The following is a 14,061-nucleotide window of genomic DNA, read 5'->3' as shown; positions in this document are numbered from 1 at the left end:
ATACATTCCATACTGATATGGTTTAATGATATATAGGTACTTTATCTATAACTATTCAAACTATATGGTCGTTACACATTGCGTTAGAAATAATAATTTTAAATAATTAAATTTCCAAGTACTAGACTAATTTATTAAATAAATTAAATTACCCATAAAGTAATTAAGAAAAGTAAGTTTGTTATTAATTACCTATTATATTACTTTTTTATTTATTGATATTAATATATTATCCGTCAAATGTAAATTGTTGTATGAACGATTGGAAATAATGTGTATTTTATCAAATTAGGGCTGAGCACCATTCACATTATCTATCCAACGACTTAAACAACACTAGAGCTGCTGTTGATTTAATATCTAGAGAAAAGGTAGAAAAAAAACTGAGGTTCAGTGTTTATATATGTTGCATGACCATTTTCTATCCTTATTTGAACTTCGAAAGCATGTGAACTTATCCTCGGTTAAAATAAATTCATTTTTATCAATTATTTAATTATTATATTAAGATCTTGATGAAATAATCAATAGTACAGAAGAAATTAAATACATAACTTGATCAGTTTAAAGATAAAAAATCTGAAATAAATGTATTATATATAAATATAATGTTTTTTTTAATGCAACGATAGTTTAAAATATAAATAAAAATAATGTTGTATTGATTATTAGAGCTGAGAAGGATAAATGCCAGTTCTTGTGTGAATTGAATGACACACGTGCAAGCTTAGACCACATTTCTAACGAAAAGGTTGGTTGAAAAAAACAAACGATGTACTGCTTTAGCAAAAAAAGAACATTCGAATAATAACTGAAAAAATATTAAAAATTGCTTCACATTAATAAATCTTTATATTTATTCATTGCACTTAACTTGATGTATATAATAGAAGCTTCGTTGATAAAAGTCTTAAAATTCGTCATTATTAGCAGGCAAATATTTTAATATTACATTATAAATAGTCGAAATAATACAATGTTTTTATCATGAGTTACTAATATATTTTATAAACATAGAATTAGTAACACCAGTTAAAACGCGTTGAGTAATACGTTTTCTGTGGCAATAAAATAACTTAGACTTAAAGTGTGCGTTGTAAATGTATGATGGTGTCCTTGTTCCAATATATACTAATACTTGTAAAACGTGTTCAAATAATTGTTTCGTGTTTGTGTTCATTTTCCGTTCTAAATAATGTATGATTGGATTCTAATTTATTTCGGATTTATAATATTAGGCCCAGACCGAAAAGATCTACAAACAAGTACAACACCAATTGAACGAAGTTCAAGGTAAACTTGATGAAACCAACCGCACATTGAACGACTTTGATGCTGCCAAGAAGAAGTTGAGCATTGAAAACTCCGACTTACTTCGTCAATTAGAAGAAGCCGAATCACAGGTTTCACAGTTGGCTAAGATTAAGATTTCACTCACCACTCAACTCGAAGATACTAAGAGACTGGCTGATGAAGAAGGAAGGGTAAATATCTTTATATAAAACTTATTGTAGTTTTGCTTATAATATTAATTATCGTATTCAATTTTATTTAGGAACGCGCTACACTTTTGGGCAAATTCAGAAACTTGGAACACGATATTGATAACATCCGTGAACAATTAGAAGAAGAAGCAGAAGCTAAGGCTGATATTCAAAGACAATTGAGCAAGGCTAATGCTGAAGTTCAATTGTGGCGTACCAAATATGAATCTGAGGGTATTGCCAGAGTTGAAGAACTTGAAGAAGCTAAGTAAGTACTCTATTCGCATTACCAACAATAAAATATAATATATAGTGCTTTTAAAACCCGTGAAGACAAATTATAATATTTTCGAATCTATTATGTAATAATCGCATAACTTATAATTCCTTAGACGTAAATTGCAAGCTCGTCTCGCTGAAGCTGAAGAGACCATTGAGTCACTCAACCAAAAGGTTGTTGCTTTAGAGAAGACGAAACAACGTTTGGCAACTGAAGTAGAAGACTTACAATTGGAAGTCGACAGAGCGACAGCAATTGCTAATGCTGCTGAAAAGAAGGCCAAGGCTATTGACAAGATCATTGGAGAATGGAAACTCAAGGTTGATGACTTAGCAGCTGAATTAGATGCAAGCCAGAAAGAATGCAGAAACTATTCCACTGAACTTTTCCGTCTTAAGGGAGCCTATGAAGAAGCCCAAGAACAATTGGAAGGAGTCAGACGTGAAAACAAGAATTTAGCTGGTAAGTTAAACCTTTTATTTAAATGTCAGATGAGTAATATTAATACTATTTTGATTTGAATAGATGAAGTCAAGGACCTTCTTGATCAAATTGGTGAAGGTGGCAGAAACATTCATGAAATTGAAAAGCAACGCAAACGATTGGAAGTTGAGAAGGATGAACTCCAAGCTGCATTAGAAGAAGCTGAAGCAGCATTAGAACAGGAAGAAAACAAAGTATTGAGAGCACAATTGGAACTGTCTCAAGTTAGACAAGAAATTGACAGACGTATCCAAGAAAAAGAAGAGGAATTCGAAAACACCAGGTAACATAAAATCGTTAAAATATTAAAAACCTAAGGAAGTGATTCTAGAAATTATAAATATCTTCATAAATTTAAATTAACATTTAGTGCAATACTGAAATTATATAATATTATGTATAAATGAGATTTAAAAGTTTTGAAATTTATATAACTCATATAATTTTTATTTTATTAGGAAAAACCACCAACGTGCTTTAGACTCAATGCAAGCTAGCTTGGAAGCTGAAGCTAAAGGAAAGGCTGAAGCTCTTAGAATGAAGAAGAAGTTGGAAGCCGACATCAATGAACTTGAAATCGCTTTAGACCACGCCAACAAAGCTAATGCTGAAGCCCAAAAGAATATTAAACGGTATCAACAACAATTGAAGGATGTGCAAACTGCTCTTGAAGAAGAATCTAGGGCTAGAGAAGACGCCAGAGAACAGTTGGGAATTTCCGAAAGACGTGCTAACGCATTACAAAACGAACTGGAAGAATCCAGAACCTTATTGGAACAATCTGACCGTGGCAGGAGACAAGTTGAACAAGAATTGGCTGATGCTCATGAACAGCTCAACGAACTTTCCGCACAGGCTACCTCCATTTCTGCTGCCAAGAGGAAATTGGAAGGAGAACTACAAACCTTACATGTAATATTATTAAATTAATTGATTATTTTCCATTTATAAAGTGTTTTAATTATGTATTTGTTTGTATACAGTCTGACTTAGACGAGTTATTGAATGAAGCCAAGAACTCTGAAGAAAAGGCCAAGAAAGCAATGGTAGACGCTGCCAGACTTGCTGATGAACTTAGAGCCGAACAAGACCACGCACAAACCCAAGAAAAACTTAGGAAAGCTCTTGAAACACAAATCAAGGAATTACAAGTACGCATGATTAAATAATTTGTGATTTTAATGTATTGTCACAATTCTGTTAGTATAATATCATTATTTTAAATACTTATTTAATAATTGTAGGTAAGATTAGATGAAGCTGAAAATAATGCATTGAAAGGTGGTAAGAAAGCTATTCAGAAACTCGAACAAAGGGTACGAGAATTGGAGAATGAGTTGGACGGTGAACAACGCAGACACGCTGATGCGCAAAAGAACCTAAGAAAATCTGAGCGTAGAATTAAGGAGTTGAGCTTCCAAGGAGACGAAGACAGAAAGAACCATGAGCGTATGCAAGACTTGGTTGACAAACTGCAACAAAAGATCAAGACATACAAGAGACAGATCGAAGAAGCCGAAGAAATTGCCGCACTCAACTTGGCTAAGTTCCGTAAGGCCCAACAAGAACTGGAAGAGGCTGAAGAAAGAGCCGATCTAGCTGAACAAGCAATTGCAAAGTTCAGAACAAAGGGCAGATCAGGATCTACAGCACGAGGCGGAAGCCCAATTGTAAGTGTTTCTCGAATTCAATAATTAAAAATCTGTTATTGTACATTTTATAATGATATTTTTATACATGGTGATTTGTTCATGCATTTCATTTAGTTTAATTGACGTACCTTAGATGACATGTTCACTAGAAAAAAAGTTTGATGTATCGTAAAATTGGGATGATGGACATCCATCACTTTCCGAGCAGTTATAAATATAATAATTTAATACATCCTAATTGTCTCAATTGCACGATACATTGTAGCGCGTTATCCATATAGCTAGCTAATAGAATCATTATTATTCCAGCCTCAAAAGCCACGAAAGGTGCTACCATTGGAGTAAAATCTTGATTCTATCTATTTATTTATTTGTAAGTCGGATAGACTAGCATGTAGTTGACGAGTCATGTACTCGGTTAGAATATTTTTTCACCGATTTTAGCCTCGCAACCAACATGACTTGATACGGTCCTATTCTAACTTGCATTTGACTATTTTAAAATTCTAATCACATAAGTATTGAATACTCCGATTACGAAATAATTCAAATTGTTATTAATCATATTATACCTATGTTTGTGAAAAAAATACTTTTAATTCCTAACAAAACGCCTATTTAGCAGCATAGATCAGATTTTTAGTTTAACGTTATTTGAAAAATAAGAGCTCCTATCAGTTGCGAGTTGAATGTTTTCATTTATTTGTTTTATGCATGTAGCACGATCAGTACAATAAAAGTCATCACACATGACCTAGACTTTTATTAATAATATATTGTGTTGATATTAAATTTATGACATGCGTTGAAGCAATTATGGAACATTTTTTAAACGTGTTTTTGTATTTTTTCTTTTATAGGGACACAGGCCGCCCGTTAAACCACAATTCGACGGATTCGCCTTCCCACCCAGATTCGACCTCCACCCAGAAGGCGACTTCTAAACAAAATTTAACTTATTTGTAATAAAACTTTAAAAAAAATGTACTACAATATTTTTATTTTATTTTTCGAAATGTATCATAAAACACCACGTACACACCAAACAGCAGCATCAACCATACATCTACATCATATTTTGCGACACACATGCGGCCTGTCTGTATTTATTAGTGTGTAAAACAATGTTTTATTTATATGAAAACAAATTATCATAATGATAACTATGTTGTTCAACAAAAATTCTTTTAATTTAAAATTAATTTTAACCCCGTTGTACAATTCAGCTTCTTTAATGTTTCCAATAAAGATATGCTAATTGTTAACTTATAATAATCGTTTGCATTTGTTCTTTATTTACTTCGGTTCGCCCGTTCCTCTACATATAACTATACACTCCGATACCTGTGAACATTTCCGTCTCTGTTTCTAGAGCTAGTGTTAAGCCACATCAGCGGTAAAATCAAGAACACATTGCCAATGGCGGGTGTCGATCGGTCATCATATTTGGCCTCCGAAGAGATGGAATATGCATGTCATAGGAAACCATATTATTTGTATTGAATTACATTTTAAACGCTTCTAAGTTTTAATGTATAATCAAGTTCATATTTGTTTCGCTACACCACGTCAGCGGATAAAATTAAGAACACGTTGCTGATGGTCGATTGGTCATTTTCGTCGACATCCGGAGAAATGAAACGAGGTGCACGTCAGAGGAAACTGTTACTTTTATCGAGTTAGACTTTAAAACAAATATTGTGGTTCATATAGATGTATCTATAACAATACGGTCGATAAGAAACAATGCGTCGTACAACGACCGCTCACATGGAATGCGGATTAAGACTATGATAGTGAGTATATATAATTGTATATTGTTGCGTACGCTTCAAAGTTTTGATGTACAATCAACTACACATTTGTTTCGCTACAATACGTCAGTAGGTAAAATCGGGTACACGCCGCAGCTGCAGATGGTGCTTGTGGTTTGGTCATCCTCGTCGACGTGCAAAGAGATGAAATGAACGTCATAGGAAACCGTTATTTTTATTGAATTAAACTTTGAAACAGACACAATATTACGGTTTATACAGATGTTTCTCTGATACGGTTTATGAGAAACAATACGTAGTACAACGACCGCTCACTGGAAATGTGCATAGGGTTGAGAATATACTGAGCGTACATAATATTCCATTGTGGTGTAAACTCTTAAGTTGTGATGTATAATCAAATTGATATTTATTTCTCAACACCACATCAACCGGTAAAACACAATATGTATTTATTATAATACAGTTGATAAGAAACAATGCTATAGCAGTGTTACGGTCGCTCTCCGAGAATGTTAAGACTTAATTGGTTAAGACTTCAATAATAGTGAGTATAATATTTAAATATTGTAATATAGTGGTGTATGATTTTGAGTTGTAATGTACAATGGATACCTGTAGTACCTATAATGTATTTGACTGAATCCCTAACAGGGCCTCGGACTTATTATTTCTAGTTCCGGCCATTGTATCGATTTGTATTGGTCGAAGGTTCGTAACACATATACGAGTACAACATATTCAGTTCACGATCAATATATTATTATGACGTACTCATATAAATGCGGTGGACGAATGTGGTGAAAAAATATTAATGCAATAATATCATATAGATAATATAAAATATCCTTGATAATATATTGTTTGCGGAGTGTGTTCAAAACGTATACGCGTGAGTAAATTCTCTTGCCAATAATAATATTATTATTAACCGAATCACAAAGTATCATATAATGGTACTCTTGTCGGTTTTTTTTCCTTTTAATCGGCCCGTGTCGGCATCGCGTGATAACTATATCCGTAATAACTGTCAGTTGAAATTATTCTCTCGTTACCCAATGACTTCGAAACATTTTACCTCGCCGCCGTAATAATATTGTATCGGTGGCCTCTCCTCGAACCGAGTGCGCGTGTCACCCTATGACTTGAGGTACAATATTTTAACTCGTTTTAGTCGTCGTAATAATATTAATACATCGGTCTCGTCGAACCGAGTGCGTGTGTTGGTACGTAAAATCGCCGATCGCTCGTACCATCGAAATACTAAACACAAATGCCTCCACACGTAACTTAGATGGATATTAAAAATTTAAGCTTAATATATTATAACCGTCACGGTACGTCAAATGCCATGTGCGTGCGGGGGAGAGGTGGAACCCACAGTAGCCGAAAAGGCCAATAACCGTTAATTTAGCACGAAAGTGTAATAACACGCGTAGTAGTATGGCGCGGAGAAAAAAAAATAAACGTATCCAGTGCGTAACGTTAAAATAACGATTAAATTAGCAATATTATTCTTCACGATTAACCGGAACAGGACTGATGATCTTGACACATAATAAAAGTACGTCTCGGTGTCTTTGTTGGAAACTTTCCAACTTGAACACAAAAAAAAAACTCAAATATTCACAGAGTTGTCGACCAATATATGTATATTATCTTATATATTGACGAAAGCCTATAGTAATACACTTATTTATTACTCGTATATAATACAAATGATATGTTTTATTGTAGTGGTTTCGTGTGCCTGAACTTTTTCAAGTAGTGCGGATTACTACTGAGGATATAATATCATATTTTGTTCGCTAGAGAAAAAAAATCAGGCGCCGCATATATTTATATATTATTATTGTGATAAGTGCGGCATTAAAAAATAGAATTTATTTTCAAAATAATATTATTAATACCGTACTTATAATATTAAATCACGACTTTAAACATAAATTAGCAATATTTTTAGCAAAATAAAATATCGCATTTTTAATTATTATTGATTATTTCATATGTATAATTTTACGATTTTTTTTCTTTACCCTCGTTTTAAATAAAAATCAAAGCTTTATTGAGCACGAATAAAATGGTGTTGAATGTAATTAAATTAATTTTGTTTGTAGGCACAATTCAGATAATATTGATAGTTGAATATTGTATTCAATAAAAACAATTAATTATTATTATTGTACAAACAGTTAGTTAGGTGGTTAGTTATAGTTGTAGTTCTATCATAATCTTTATGAAGTTCTTACCTTAAAATCGTTTATTACTAGGTTCGATCGAGTACCGTTGGATGTAAACTTGCTACAACGGAGACAACAAATACGAGTAGGACGTCTTTAACTTACCAATGACCGCTGTAGTCGTACTACTCGTACTTCTCGCTGATAAAGTACGGTAATATGTAATTATGATCACACGGCGTTATGGATAGACAATTCGGGTACACCGGTGTTATTTATCCGTATTTCTCAATATTTTAACCACCTTAATAGAATAGTATTATTACGCCAATTCAAAATAATAGTGTTAAAAATTAAAATATGATATTTAGTCTACAGAACAATATTATATCACAAATGTTAATGGAAAACAAAAATAGTTATTTGATGAACATCGCAATGATAATAATTAATATTCTATTGTGTTACTTTTGGGGGGGGGGGGCAATGTCTCAAGGTCAGCTCTTCAAGCACATATCCCTTCATCCACTTATGCCATCCGCTACTACTTTCCGTCGAATTCCAAGTTCCATCGCTCCAACTTTGTACAGTCCTCTCATCTTAAATGGGGTTTTCCAGTCAGGTTATTTTTGATTGCGGTCCCTATTATTGATCCCTGTTTTCTCCAAGCAAGTCCTGCCCATTTCAGTATCTTAACATTGATTTCCTTTATGATATTAGGACTTTGGAAAACGTCCTGGAGTTGTTGATTGTGACTTTACCCACAATATCCGGATAGATCATCATTGCATGGTCCAAAAATCTTTCTTAGAATTTTTCTTTCGAAGACCTGTGACCCATATTGCATGTTATTTTCACATGATTTTTTTGTCGTTATAAATATCTAGAACTTATATATGTCCATATCGTTTCAATGCCCACAAAAAATTATTTTAAAAACAATAGTAGCTACAGTACTTGCATTTGCATTGTTCGAAATATAAAAAAGAATTTGAAGTATTATATAGAAGAGTTTGGTCAATTCCTAACCATTGAAAACCGAATACTATTTTATAAATAACTTATAATTTAATGCATCGTAGAATTTAAATATTATGATTTGAGAGAAATATAGTATTTCATCATATTAAGTTTATGTGTATCGGTTTACTTTGAACTGGGACAGGAAAACATTTTTAAAGAAAAGTAAAAATCAAAATACAAAACAACCACATATACAGATATTTTTATTGGATTTTTTTCAAGATTACCGTCCATGTTTTATTTGTTTTTTAACGTCAAACATTATGTTTGGACACATACCTAAAGAATTATTTTGTATATGTTAATATTTTTATTTTCTTATCATGCATTTGATAATTACGATGTTAATAAATATTAATTAGCTGCGTAGTTTATGATGATATTTTTATATTGTAATATAAATAAAATTTATAGGTACATTAATATTTTTTTTTCATTGATCTTAAGTCCGGCAACTATGGCTATTAGCTCATACACATTATTGTAAACTGAGACAATTATAACCACCGTTGCTTTTAATAATAACGTCTCAATTATATCAATATTATATTACCATTAAGTCGAAACACCTGAAATATGTAAACCCACATGCCACATTTTATAAATTAAAACTTGAGATATGAAGGAATACTGAAAAGAATTTTGTTATTCCGATGGACGATGCATTTCGTCCAACCTAAATATTTATCATTCTTTTTCAACATGGTTTTATTTTATAAACTAATCAAATAAATACTTCATGGAAATGCTTAGAGTAAAATGTAAAATGTGCAACGCGATGGTAAATATTTGCAATAAACGTCGTAAAGTATTTAGCAATATAAATTATTATTATTATTATTATTATTATGGTTTTATCGTCAAAATGTAGAAAGCGACGTACCGAAAGGCAGGTACGTCGAAAAACGGCTAACACTCACGGTTCATCACTCTTTATATTATAATACAAAATATGTCTATATGGATGTAAGTATAAAATATAATATGAACTGCGCCGTATATATGACGCGTGTGTTGTTGATGATGTGTAAACGGGGCAAAAAATTGATAATTTATATTGAACTATTATGTTACAGGTCTCGTGGTTAACGAGAAGAAAAAAACACTTGTTGACTAACCTACATAATAATATAATGACGACGTTATGTTATATTATATATAAACGGAGCATGATAACATCAACACTACACGTCACTATACACATACAATATAATATTATGATAATCTGACATATATTTAGGTATTTCGCGTTAAATACTCATCACGTGCTTTACAATGTACACCGTAAAATGTAACGGATCACGCAGACGTAATATTTTGTTAATTGTTTTTAAGTTTAAATCGGGATTTCTACCCGCGGTGTACCTATACACCTACAGTGACCTACATAATAATGCGTACAAACAATAAGTTGAATATACGTCGAACACCAATAAAGCCGCGGCGGTGTGTCGACAATATAGACCGCATCACGATCGTACATATTAATATGATATCGAAAGTCATTGTTTAACTATGTACTATTAGCGGGTGAATGAACTGTAATACAGACGACTCGATAACATAAATAATATTATGTGTGTCATAATATTATAATAATGCGTAACGACGAGATAATAAGTCTCTTCCTCGTGTAGGATTTAACGGGCGGCGCATAACTATTATAATATTATACGTTTTATGTATTTATTTATTTATGTTTTATGTATTTTCGTGGCTGATTGAAATGCTAATAAACAAATTGAACTGTAGATGACCACGATTGGTGCAGGCGTGCACAAATGTAGCGTGGGGGTGCAGGGTGTAAGGGCTGGAGCACACCTGAAAAAATGTCGATTTTAATAATACGACCGTCCGCCGTTCTTATAATGATATAATATATATATATATATATGTATAAGGTGTACGGACGTTTGTGTGTGTGTGTGTGTGTGTGTGTGTGTGTGTGTGTGTGTGTGTGTGTGCTGTACATTACAGTTGGTATATAATTTAACCGCCAATCGCGGTGAATATATCGGAAATAGGAAAGTCACTCTTAAGTTGTGCGTTGAAAAAAACGTTATTTTCTAAATCGATTTTTCATACTTAGGTATATATATTATTATAAATTGTGTCCCATTACGTTTAAATTATAAAACCTATAAAAATCACTTCACCTCCTCTGAAACGATAAAATATTTTTCATTCAAATATAATTTTATTATTTTCAGGAAATTTTAAAATAGCCACTTTGAGGACATTTGTTCTTTGCTACTAAACACTATCAACATTTGATTCTCCTGTTTACTGAATGAGAGCTGCAGCAGTAATTGAATTGTTCGACATATTATTTAAAAGTTAACCTATATAAATGGCCGGATAACAGTTTGAAAAAGTATTCGTCTGCCTGCCAATTCTGGGACAGCGTGTGCTATATATATATATATATATATCGAATAATATAAAATGTATATAGTATATATAATGAACCCAGTATCGGGTCTGTTGTCCCCGCAGTGGCGCCGGAGGGTGTGGAAGTTGAATGAGGTACACGTATACTGCTGAGGGGTGCTGCGTGTGTGTGCTTTCGGAAACGGAGATAGGCGAAGACTAAAAGAGAAAAAAAAAAAAAAAAGGAAACGGAGAAAACGTTTCCAGGACCGTTCGTCGATAACGTTTTATATTATATACGTGTACATGCGTACCTGACAGGACGGAAAAGCGCTGTACACATATATATATAAACACACACACACACACACACACAACGATAGCGCTCGACGGGCCTATATATCTATTGTGTGCCGCCGGATGAAAAGCCGGGCAAGAATGGCGAGCAATAGGCCGGCGGGGGTGGGTTTTTGCGGAACGAGGTCAGGAGTGACGTCAGTACAGGCACCGCTGACGTCACGGACGTGACGTGTTTACGCGGATGTTGCTGTCCGGGGCACACGCGCCGCGCACGGGGTACGGCCAACCCCTTCGACGACCACCCGCCCCCTCGACCCGCCGACGACGCATACTTACGCACACTTCCGCCGCCGCCTCATCGACCCGAGTTTCGACCCGTGTATAATGGCTGCTGTGCTATACGACACATCCGCGTGCCCTACATTTTAATATGTATATATATATATATAATGTGATATAATAATGTCGTACCCCACCGCACACCTCTTCACCCCTTCGATGGCCATCTACCCTCTCCAACGCTACAACGATCAGCGCTAAGCAAACCCTCGGGTGGCGGCTCTCGGAAGTATACGGTGTACGTGTATATATACCTACCATGATATTATTATATAATTATGTATAATATTTTCATGCATATTTGTATATACATATATAATATATATATATAGTACGAATGAACGCACTTTATGGTTTTGTGATATTGTCACCAGCCGCAGCAGTTTCGAGTCCAAAAAGGTGAGAAAAAAATTGAGACCCGATTCGTTGCCAGAAAAACGACTAATATGATAAAGTGCCAAATCAAAAAAAAAAAAAAAAGAAAATAGCTAGAATTCACTACGTGCAATCAGCTTACAGTTCACACCGAATGCGGAATATACCTTTCTGCAATAATTTGAACCAAGTATTTTTTTCTCTATTCATTTTATCGAATCCATTCATTCAATAAACACATATTTAATAATAAGGGCTTTGAATATATAAAATAACAACTTATATAGTTAATCCAAAGATTATGAGGGTGTCGATTTCAAAACTGGGGGTTTAAAGCACCCTCAACCCTCCGAAATTGCGCCTATATTTTATGCTGCCGACGCGTAATATCGTCGCCTCACTGTTAATATTGTTTATAATACAATATAGAGACCTTCGACCGCAAAAAGTCTTCGCTGTGCATCGCGGCATCGCACTGAGCTGATTATCATTATTAAATATATACCTACTATGTATAATGTATATATATATATCCTACAAAACTGTTTAGAGCCGTTCCTCGTGTCCGGTTCTGTATTACTGCAGTCGGTTATAAAATATATACAAAAAAACAGCTCGTATAGTATAGTTGAACCAAATATTAAAAGGGTGCGGATTTCAAAACCGGGGGTTTAAGCTGCAACCTCCGCGCATCCACCGAAATGTCACCCCTATAATATGTGCTGCCGCAAGTATATATTATAATGTACCTGAAACTTGCGACCTCAAAAAGTCTTCGCAGTGCCCTGGCGCTCAGCTGATTATTATTAAATATACTGTATGAAATAAAAATAAATAAATATATAGGCCTTTCCCCCCCCCACCTCTGCGGGGTTCCTCCCGCGTATTACTCCGTCAATGATCGCGACAGCTGGTGAATCGAAATCGGACGGACCTCGGCGACTATTTCCATTTCGTTCTTCGTATAGTATCGTATTATTATTATTATTATTATTATACTCGTTCGGGTCGGTTTCTATAAATTCTTATAATAATCAAAAATATACACCGCTGGAAACGGTTTTCACGGGTTTTCGCGAACACCTACGCGGGCCGATATGGTCTGTACGCACGTCATGTCGTTATTTACCATGGGCCTGCAGTTTATCGTCGACACCGTATTAGTTTATACTTATTGTATACAATATCGGTACACGTGTGTAGTGTGTACTCGTATAATCACGTACAGACGATGTGCCAAACGATGGAGAGAGCGTTTATATTATTGTAATATTTATTATGGTGACGACGGACGACTTTCGTCCGCGTGTACCCACTATTATAATTGAACGAAAGTTCAACCTTCAACGTAGTCACGCGGATGCACACTTGACCATAACACTTGTTATGAAAAAAATCGTTTGAAAATGTATGTCTAATGGGCGAGTACCTACCTAATAGTAGTGGCTAATATTGTATATTTATATGCTTTTTAAAAATATTTCGAATTTATCGTCTATTTCATGAGATGGGTGAGATGGGAGCGCTTCGCCGACCGGGATCTGACTGTAGGTGAGTTGTTTTAGAAAAATAATTTTAAACATGTAGTATTTTTGAAAAGGTATATGTACTTATTATTTCAAATGCTTGACAAGTAAAAAAAAAAAAAAATAATAATAATATCATAGTCGATGTAAACACCACGTCGCTCGTACGAAAATGTTTACCCGTGAAAGTCGGTCAGCGATAAGACGATGATGCATATTATGTACATACATACTACACCGTAATAGTGACCATACGGTTTAGTATATATGTCGA

General features: G+C 34.1%; 1 protein-coding gene across 47 annotated transcripts in view; it reads left to right on the top strand.

Annotated features, from left to right (window-relative positions):
- Nucleotides 1–5,171, top strand: part of LOC111037263 (myosin heavy chain, muscle) — a 28,312-nt gene extending 23,141 nt beyond the window's left edge. For 28 of the 47 annotated variants that reach the window (XM_022319710.1, XM_022319733.1, XM_022319730.1 and 25 more), the window contains 9 exons: nt 673–751; nt 1,239–1,484; nt 1,556–1,752; nt 1,877–2,226; nt 2,290–2,530; nt 2,706–3,159; nt 3,231–3,398; nt 3,492–3,917; nt 4,760–5,171. In XM_022319710.1, the coding sequence (XP_022175402.1) occupies nt 673–751; nt 1,239–1,484; nt 1,556–1,752; nt 1,877–2,226; nt 2,290–2,530; nt 2,706–3,159; nt 3,231–3,398; nt 3,492–3,917; nt 4,760–4,843 (2,245 nt within the window). In that variant the 3' untranslated portion in view covers nt 4,844–5,171. Of the gene's footprint in view, nt 1–292; nt 372–672; nt 752–1,238; nt 1,485–1,555; nt 1,753–1,876; nt 2,227–2,289; nt 2,531–2,705; nt 3,160–3,230; nt 3,399–3,491; nt 3,918–4,208; nt 4,273–4,759 lie in introns of all 47 variants that reach the window. The other 19 variants (XM_022319722.1, XM_022319727.1, XM_022319723.1 and 16 more) reach the window with 2 other exon arrangements.
- The last annotated feature ends 8,890 nt before the right edge of the window (nt 5,172–14,061 follow it).

Source organism: Myzus persicae, unplaced genomic scaffold (assembly GCF_001856785.1).
Source record: "Myzus persicae strain clone G006 unplaced genomic scaffold, MPER_G0061.0, whole genome shotgun sequence".
Classification (NCBI taxonomy): Eukaryota; Metazoa; Arthropoda; class Insecta; order Hemiptera; family Aphididae; genus Myzus; species Myzus persicae.
The sequence above is the reverse complement of the archived record's forward strand: the minus strand, read 5'-3'. Positions and strand labels throughout refer to the sequence as shown.